This window comes from Oryzias melastigma, unplaced genomic scaffold (genome assembly GCF_002922805.2).
Source record: "Oryzias melastigma strain HK-1 unplaced genomic scaffold, ASM292280v2 sc00320, whole genome shotgun sequence".
NCBI classification, from domain to species: domain Eukaryota; kingdom Metazoa; phylum Chordata; class Actinopteri; order Beloniformes; family Adrianichthyidae; genus Oryzias; species Oryzias melastigma.
Window position 1 is genome coordinate 155,286 of NW_023416925.1, and position 9,544 is coordinate 164,829.

Genomic DNA, 9,544 nt, shown 5'->3' on the forward strand with positions numbered 1-9,544 from the left:
ATGGGACTTGAGTGTTTTACCGGCACCATGAGTGAGAGTGGTGTGTGTATGAGTGACGATCCTCACAGTGTCGGCTGCTCTGTGGTTCCTTATTGTTAAACGACAGGTGGTCATATGTTGACACCAAATGATTAACACGGCCTGCGTGTACGCTTCTTCCTCCAATCACTTGGGGTCGTGCAATGTATGGGACGCAAGTGATCTCTGGATTCAAACCTGGCAACTATCTGCTTGGCACTGCTCCCACCCAAACCGCGAGAATATACTTCCTTCCAACATTTTTAATTATTTACAAACATTTTTGAAAAAGCGCCACTGAGCCAGCAAGGGAGTGCTTGAAGAGCCGCATGCGGCTCCGGAGCCGCAGGTTGCCGACCCCCGGTCTAGACTCAGAGCTTTTCTTTACCTCGCTCAGCATGTCCGTCACCTCTCTGGCAAACGCGGTTTCTAAAGTGTCCGGAAGCGTGTGGTACAGGGAGCTGGACAGCTCCTTCTTCCCACTTTCCTTATACTTGATCTGTGGAAATGTTACCCAGAAAACAGAGCAGTACATCAGGAGTTATTCAACAACAAAGCTCCATATTTATTTTTACTTTGTGCAGAGCCGACATATGAGTGGAAACATACAGACCTAATAATGATAAACACAAGTCATGATGATCAGATTCTTGACTGTAACAAAAACACTTCCTTATTATTGATTCTAGTTCTTCACCTCACTGAGCAGCTCTGAAGCTTCCTTGGCTCGCTGCGTCTCCATGGTTTGAGGCAGCAGCGAGTACAGACTCGTCCTCACCTCCTTCTTGCCGGCCTCCTTGTATTTAGTCTATAAATGTGTAAAAAAGAAAAACACTTCCACTCAGCATCACTGATCCGGCATTTACTGATCTCTACTTTCAGAAAACACACAGTAAGTCTGATTTATAAAAGTTTGTTTATAAAAATGTCTTCAAGCGCAGCATGTGATTTACAAACCGTGTTGATCAGGCAGTAGTCTGTGCAATCTCCTACATTTATAAAGTCTGCAGCTCGTGCCTTTCTTAAGAAACTACTGGTGGTGTTGGTAAATGATCTACAAATCCTAAATTATTTAGCGCTCTTTTGATCTTTGATAATCAGGATATCTGTATTTACTTGTTTATATTTGAGCAACTACTAGAACTGAAGGAAGATGCTCCAACTGTTATTTTGCCACTAATTAGATGATAAATCACTAATGGATCTTTTTGACATTTGTAGATTGGAGAATGAAGCTCATCATCATTATGTGATCTTCATAACATTTAAATAACATCAATAGAAACAGCTGTGATGAAAATGAAAATTCTGCCAATCTAGGATAATCTAGATAATCCTTAAAAATTAAAGAACCGTTAACTTCCCAGTTTGGGAAACAGAAGGGAATTACACATCTACAGTAGAGCACCTATTGATAAAACCTTTAGGAACTAAAAAAGATTAGTTATTATCTTCATAATCTTTCTGTCATTTAAATCTCTTTCTAAAACACACAAACTCTTACAGCTGGTAACTGAAGTAATTAATGAATTCGAGTGGCTAAATGGGATTCTGACTTGAATGGTAGCATAGATCCAAACGTAAGGTCACATTTTCAAAAGCTCAAACTTTCATCTCTTCCAGTTTACAACTCCTTCCAGGATTCACTATAGGGAGAGACTCGGACAGCTGTGGGCTCTCAAATCCAGGCTGTGTGGTCCTGAATACCTGTCCAGGTACTCTGGAAACAGGTATGAGCAGAACTGTCAACAACACTCCTGTCTTTGGAGTTTTGCTAAAATTTCAGCTACACGCTAGGTGTTTTGGCTAATTTAGGCTTTTCTTTTCAAGTTTTTTTTAGGGTGTTTTTGGAGTTAGGCTAATATTTACATGTGGTGGAGGCATTTTTTCAGTTTTTTTATATTTTGAAGTTTAGCTAATTTTTCACCTACATGCTAGCTGTTTTGGCTAGCCTACATTTTTTTAAAGTTCTTTAGGCTAATTTGCTATTTGGCTAATATTTTAGATGGCTATTAGCTTCACCGTTTTTAGCCATCAATTTCAGTGTTTTCAGTTATTGGCTTCAGCGGTTTTAGATATCAATTTCAGCATCTTCAGCCATCAGCTTCTACGTTTTTCAGCTACCAATTTCAGCATCTTCAGCAGCCAAATTCAGCTTACAGCATTCACACTAGCATTATCACAGGTAATGCTGTATATCTAGTTCATAATTATGTTAAAAAGTTTCAGTTTTAAAGTTTTAAAAATGTAGTTTTACAGTGTTCAATAAATGTTTATCCTGTTCAGCCCGTGAACTAAGGTGTGTTTTGGATTTTGGCCCCTTGTGAGATTGAGTTTGACACTCCTGATTTACAAAGTAAACTTTACATTACTATTGTGTCAAATACCGGTCAAAGATGCTTTTCTTCCTGCGTTGCAATAGTTCAAACAACATCAACGCTGGAGATGAGCTCTGATGTAAAAGGAAAAATAAAGGGAGAGAGCCAGAGTTCCTCCTGTGAGTGAAGACGCTGACCTCGCTCTGCAGCTCCGACAGCTGCTTGGCCAGCTGAGTCTCTGTGGTCTCTGGAAGCTGATGGTACAAACTGTGTTGAATCTTCTGCTTCAGACCTTCTTTATACTTCACCTGCAGCACAGGAATGACAAGAGGAGCCATCTTCAGTCCTGAAAACTCTTGGAAGTGATTTGAGCTCGACTTTAAACTGTGGGTTTCCCTTTCTTTTTTAACCCTTTGGAACTTAAAGCCTAAATCTCATTGTTTGTCTACATTTGAATCTATCTCTGTACGGCTACTTCTTGCTCATCCGATATCATTTTACTCAGCTATTTGACAATTTTTTGTTATTTTTCAATAATGTTTTCAAACACAAAGATGTTCCAGACCCACATGTGGAAATTCCTTTTTTTTATCTCTATGGTGGCTCCTTGACCAAACATTAAATAAGTCATGGAGACTGCTGATCCAGACATGTCGACCGTCAGAGTCAGCAGCTCCTGATAATGACTGCTTAACAAAACTACCTAAAGAAAACAAATAAACAAAGCCTGAAAACTAAGACTACCAAGATCCAAACTAAAATAACAAAACCCAGCAGAGTAAGACTGCTGAGGACAAAGAGGAGAAAAAGAACAAAAAACGAATAAAAGACAAATATATATATATATATTTTAAAGTAAGTATTACTTAATTAGCATTTATTTAATTTAGATTAGTTAAATGTATAAACTGATGTCTGAGGTTCACATAGATGATAAACTATGTAGGTTTTTACATCCTGTTGACCTGAAGACGTCTTGTTTGATCAACTCTACCTCCAGAATGAACAGATTTTATATGCAAAGAAAAACTTTGATAAAAAGTTTGATCTTTTATGAGTTAAAATCACATATTATCCTATGCTGCACACCAATGGTTACTAGCTGTCCAGAACTGAACTGAGATGATCCTGTTTGGAACAGAGCAGCTTTTATTTTGAAAACAAGTAATAAAAAGGAAAAAGAAAGTAATCAAATGGAGAATGTAAATAAAAAACAAGACTTCACCTCGCTCTGCAGGTCTGACACCTCTTTAGCGTGTTGAGAGTCAATGGTCTCAGGCAGTAAGGAGTACAGGTTGATGCTCATCTCCTTCTTACCGTCCTCTTTGTACTTCACCTTCCAGACACACAGAAGTGGAATTGTTTTAACAATAAAAAGGTAAAGTGATGAGGCAGTGGAGTGGTTGTCCTGATACCTCACTGAGCAGCTCAGAGACCTCTTTAGCATAGGCTGTCTCCAAAGTCTCTGGCAGCTGATGGAACAGACTCGAAGAGAGGTCTTTCTTCAGCGCCGCTCTGTCATTCAGCTGCACACAGACAGGATCACAGCCTTTATGCTCCTATAATCCTTGATACTGTGGTGTTCCACAGAGACTAAAGCCTGGCTCCCTGATGTTTATAGCAGATACAGAATCTTGCCATTTAAACAATGAGCAACAAAAACATAGACATTTAAAAAAGATAACTATATTGACGTATTTTTTGAAGAGATATGTGGTGACAAGAAATTAATTCTTAAGTTAAAAAAAACTCAATGGACAGAAAGTTTCACCTTTTGTCTACACATTGAAAACACACTTGAGCTCAGTGTGAAAGTTTGGAGTCTGGTCACCTGACTCTGCAGCTGAGCGGCCTCTTTGGCGTGCAGCGTGTCCAGAGTCTCTGGAAGGGTGGAGTACAGAGAGCTCGACAAGTTCTCCTTTCCTTTATTGTACTTTGTCTGAAAAGATCCAGAGAAAAAGAAAATCATATTTTTGAGCTCTGTAATAGTGATGAAACCAAATACATTAACTAAATATTATTAACTAAATATCACTAAATATTCTGTAAGTTGAGCCTAAAGTATTTTTTGTGATTTTTAATGACTAAACAACCCATCTGCATCACATGCAGGTAATCAAGACAATGACAATCCAGCAAAACGCAATCAAGCAGTCAAATATGTTTTAGGTTTATTAATCCTTATATTGTGTTTGGGTCAAAATTGACCTATTTTCACACAATATAACAAATAAATGAGATGAAAGTGTAAAACAAAAAAATGCAGGGCCACTTTTTATGTTGTCTAATAAGGATGAATAAAGATGCTACAGTAGGAAAGATCTACTGGTCGTAAGAGAATCAAGCTTCCCCTGACCCTCACCCAAACCAGAACATCAACACCATCCATGCAGGTAAATAAACCCAAACCTGCCACTCAGAGGCTTAACAGAGACTAAGATTAGAATAAACTCTGAGCTTCCTCAGCCTAAAGTTCTGCTTCAGAAAGACTCATCAAAGGTAATCAACTCTGACGATGACAAGCACATGGTAGAAACTATCATCCATGGAGCTCAGGTGAAACGGTTCACCATGGAAACGGATAAACAAAAAACAAAAAGTGACAGGTGACAAATTCGTGAGAGAAAAAAAAAACATTAGCACCAAATCCTTTATTATGACATAAAACTGCATGAAATCTCAGTATTAATGTCATGTCTATGGTGGATGGACGGATGAACGGACAGATGGATGAATGGATGGATGGAACTTTTGATGCTTTTTCCATAATCTTCAGTCTGAACAGAGAAATCCGGATTCTCACCTGGCTCTGCAGCTCAGCGACGTTTTTGGCGAACTGCGTCTCAGCGGTTTCTGGCAGCTGGCTGTAAAGAGTCTGACAGAGAGTCTTCATCCCCTTCTCTTTGTATTTAGTCTGTCAGAAGAAGAGTTCACAGCTCAGACACACGACAAACACTTGGCACAATAAAAGACGAGCTGAATATGTACCAATTCTAAATGAAGTCTTAAAACAATGACTCTTTTTTCATCACTAATGAGAGACTAAAACTACATCCCCTCATTTCTCTGTGTGTTTGTGTTCTGCAGCATGAACACATATTCTCATCCTCCCAGATCAGGCCTGGCTGCAGGCCGAGCCTCATTAAGGCAAGACGGTATAGGCTTAACATGCAAATTCAGAGGGCTGCAGCTCAGATCGTCTCTTTGATCTGCTTTGGATACAAAATCCCATTTGTGAGGACCCTTTTGTGGCAGAGGCATCAGAGGGACAGGCTGAAAACATCTCAGCAGCCGACGTTTGAAATGATAAGGACCTGATGAGGAGATGAGGAATATCCACCTGTAAACTTCCTGTTGTTTTCCTGAACAGAGACTTCATACCCCTGCAGCATGGCTTTGATAGAGAGGTACTGGATTTGATCCATATAACCCTCGACAGTAATGTGGCACCAAATAGACTCATTTTATCTGTGGGGAAAAATGTAGTCATCTTGAACCCTTTAACATTTATTAAACACTAAAACTACATTTTTAAAACTTTAATAACACATTTTAAAAAATATTTTTCATTAGTTTTAAATTATGAACTATATAAATAGAATTACCTGTGATAATGCTAGTGTGAATGCTGTAAGCTGAATTTAGCTGCTGACGATGGTAGTGCTGATAGCTGAAGATGCTGAAATTGATAGCTAAAAACAACTTCGGTGAAGCTGATAGCGAGCTAAAATATTAGCTAAATGCCAAATTAGCCTAAAAAAACAAAAACATTTTTTGACTTAGCTTAGCCAAAACAGGTAGCATGAAGCTGAAAAAAATAGCTTAACTCCAAAATATCATCAAAAAACAGAAAAAGCCTAAATTAGCCAAAACCGCTAGCATTTAAATATTAGCCTAACTCCAAAACAGCCTATAAAAGCTTAAAAAGAAAACCAAAACTGTCCAAATCAGATAGCATGTAGCTGAAATATTAGCTAAACCCCAAAATAGCCTAAAAAAATCTTAGTAAATGCCAAAATAGTCCAAAAAGCTAGCAGAATACCAATTTTTAAAACAGTAAAACAGTAACTTTTTAACATAATTATGAATAATAAAATACAGGAATATTATTCCAGAACCTTAATAACTTTCTTAAATAACTTTCAATATTTTACTCTCCATAAAAATATATTTTGTCAAAATTATCCAAGTAGGAAATAAGAACAAGATACGATTGGACCATTAATAACAGTAAAATAAATGATCTGAGCCGGATAGACCGGATAGAGGGCCGGATCCGGCCCTCGGGCCTTCACTTTGACACGTGCTTTAACACTTGAGGCGTCGTCAATGACGCTTAAGCAGAAAATCTTAAACATACCGTAACTTATCAACCATTAACACGACAATTTAATGTTAAAAACAACTACACACAACACAACTTAATCACAGTTTGGGTCTTAGAGCCTTCCTAATGTTTTAAGTGAGATAATTACATAACTGGGAGGTGTGTTTTCTGATTGGCAGGTATGTGGACTTAAAGAAGAACCAAAATCCTTTTATTGTGTCCAATCACCAACTTTTGGAACCCACGTGCACGCCCCATCTTCAGGAGAACCTTAGTGCACGCTGAAAGTAAAGTTTCTGTTTCCTTTTAAAGTTTTGATTTTATATTCCATTTCCTGATTTTTTTCAGATATGGACATTGGTTAAGTGACCAGAAGGTAGCTGTTTTTTTTTTTCTCATTTTCTAGTCTTTACTTTGCACTTCAACCTGATGCAGAGGTATTATTATTAAGAAAGCAGGTAGTCAATCAAAGACTGCATCAATCTACCTGGCTCAGCACGTCCCTCATCTCCTTGGCAAAGCTGGTTTCTGGGGTGTCAGACATCGTAGAGTAGATGCTGTTGGACATGTCCTTCTTCCCACTCTCCCTGTACTTCACCTGAAGACAATCCCAACAGGTCACGCTCACAGTCCGAACCAGAGCTTTTTACCCCTTCAGTCAGAAGCTGCTGATACCTCGCTTAGCAGCTCCGACGTCTCCTTGGCGTGCTGAGTCTCCAGGGTTGCGGGCAGCAGAGAGAACAGGCAGCTGCTGGTCTCCTTCTTTCCTGCTTCCTTATACTTGGTCTGCAGGAAAAATGAAAATGTTTCATCAAATGAATGTTGTTTTATCCTCAGTCTGCTCAGGTTCCACATGCTGACCTCGCTCTGCAGCTCCGACAGCTGCTTGGCCAGCTGAGTCTCTGTGGTCTCTGGAAGCTGATGGTACAAACTGTGTTGAATCTTCTGCTTCAGACCCTCTTTATACTTCACCTGCAGCACATGTGAAAGCATCGGTTTACTGCAAACATCATTCAATGTAGCTTCATCAAGGAAACTTCCTAAAAGTGATTGATGAAGGCAAACAGTGAGGGTCACATGGTATCGTTTGAAGGTTCTCACCTCACTCTGCAGGCCTGACACCTCTTTAGCGTGCTGAGTCTCCATGGTTTCAGGCAGCAAAGAGTACAGGCTGATGTTCATCTCCTTCTTACCGTCCTCTTTGTACTTCAACTGCCAGAGTCACAACAAAGCATACAAATCAGACACGTGATGAACCCCTAATCTTATTGCAAAAATAACAGCCGGTAAATGTCCTGCACGTAAATGTCATTTCCTAATATTTAGCGTTAATTTCCTTACAGGGTAAAGAAGAGCTATCCAGCTGTACAGTTTAGATCCAGATTCCAGCTAATACGAGGAAGACAAAGACGTCAAGTTGAGATATCAGAGATATGGAGCGGAGCAGGGAGCTTGTGGCCCGTCCGGTGTATTTTCACTCACAAGTATGATCTTTTACCAACTGTATTTTCTTGATTCACAACAATTTCAGAAAAGAAATACTCAGAAATGCAGTTTTAATCTTAAATTTCCTTTATATATGTCCCCCATCATGAGAAAAATGCAGCAAGAACATGTTAAAAAACATCAAAAACCCAGTTTTCATCAGTGGGTCTTTGACCTTGAGATGATAAATTAAAAACTGTGTTCCTTTGTTATTGTAGCAGCAACACTGGAACTCCCATTTGAGGCCTGTAGGATCCCTCTAACTTGCTTGTATTTGTGTTTAGCGTGGGCCTCGTACCTCACTGCACAGCTCAGACACTTCCTTGGCTCGAGCGGTTTCTATTGTTTCAGGGAGAACGGAGTAGAAACTGGAGTTCACGCCTTTCCTCCCCGATTCTTTGTACCGCATCTGAAAACAAACAGAGCCTTTAGTGTTCGGTGAGTTTTCAGAAGGACATTTTGCAGGCGGTGAACTCTGGTTTTAGGTAGCTCACCTCGCTCTGCAGCTCAGCAACAGCTTTAGCAAACTGGGTCTCTGCAGTCTCTGGCAGCTGAGAGTAGAAACTCTGCGAGAGGCTCCGTCTGCCACCCTCCTTGTACTTACTCTGAGAGGAGCAGAGAATTATGGGTCAGCAGATGACAGGGAACCTCAATGTTAGCAGACGCTAAGAACAAGTATTGATCATGTGTCATTTAAATCAGGGAAACTCAAACTACAAGTTGGTGTTTTTATCACTTTAGGAGGTCTGAATATTATACAATTATAGCAAAACCCAACAAACAACTTCTTAAATGTCTTAGCTAAAATCCCCACTATTGGAATGATGGAATTCACACATCATGTAAAATGAGGCCCTCAGCTAGCTGATCAGCTCATGTGTGTCATGGCTCGTACCTCGCTGTGCAGCTCAGTCATCTCTCTGGCAAACTGAATCTCTGTGGTGTCAGGCAGCTGAGAGTAAAGAGAGGAGGGGGTTCCTTTACGCATGAGCTTTGGCCGATAATTCACCTGGAGGAGAAGCAAGACAAACGCTAAATCTATAGAAAAAAACAGCTATTGATTTCACATTCTTAGATTATCTTTGGTTTTACTGCCTTTATTAGACTCTAAACTGTCCCGTAGGAGTGAATGAGTGTGCATGACCCACTAATACACTGGTGACCTGTCCAGGGTGAACCCTGCCTCCACCCTGAAGGAAAGATGACCCTTAAGAAGACTTCCTTCAGGGTGGAGGCGGGGTTCACCCTGGACAGGAACAAGCAAAACTAGAAGATAGTAGGGATAATTCCCTGGTTGAGTCTGAATTCCCTCACTACTCCCCAGTTAGTGCACCATGTAGTGCAGTGGTCCCCAACCACCGGGCCGCGGACCGGTACCGGGCCGCAGACCCATTGC

At 40.0% G+C, this 9,544-nt stretch overlaps 2 protein-coding genes across 5 annotated transcripts in view; both read right to left on the reverse strand.

Annotated features, from left to right (window-relative positions):
• The window catches only part of nebl (nebulette), a 102,103-nt gene that overhangs the window by 40,786 nt on the left and 51,773 nt on the right, over positions 1-9,544 (reverse strand). The window lies entirely within an intron of this gene.
• The window catches only part of LOC118598312 (nebulette-like), a 16,837-nt gene continuing 7,332 nt past the window's right edge, over positions 40-9,544 (reverse strand). Inside the window, exons 9-22 of the mRNA XM_036210949.1 lie at positions 9,044-9,157; positions 8,643-8,753; positions 8,447-8,557; positions 7,765-7,875; positions 7,525-7,635; positions 7,339-7,449; positions 7,151-7,261; positions 5,140-5,250; positions 4,168-4,275; positions 3,752-3,862; positions 3,562-3,672; positions 2,534-2,644; positions 716-826; positions 40-517 (exon numbers count right to left, since the gene is read on the reverse strand). Coding sequence (XP_036066842.1) covers positions 290-517; positions 716-826; positions 2,534-2,644; positions 3,562-3,672; positions 3,752-3,862; positions 4,168-4,275; positions 5,140-5,250; positions 7,151-7,261; positions 7,339-7,449; positions 7,525-7,635; positions 7,765-7,875; positions 8,447-8,557; positions 8,643-8,753; positions 9,044-9,157 — 1,671 coding nt within the window. The 3' untranslated portion in view covers positions 40-289. The remainder of the gene's footprint in view (positions 518-715; positions 827-2,533; positions 2,645-3,561; positions 3,673-3,751; positions 3,863-4,167; positions 4,276-5,139; positions 5,251-7,150; positions 7,262-7,338; positions 7,450-7,524; positions 7,636-7,764; positions 7,876-8,446; positions 8,558-8,642; positions 8,754-9,043; positions 9,158-9,544) is intronic.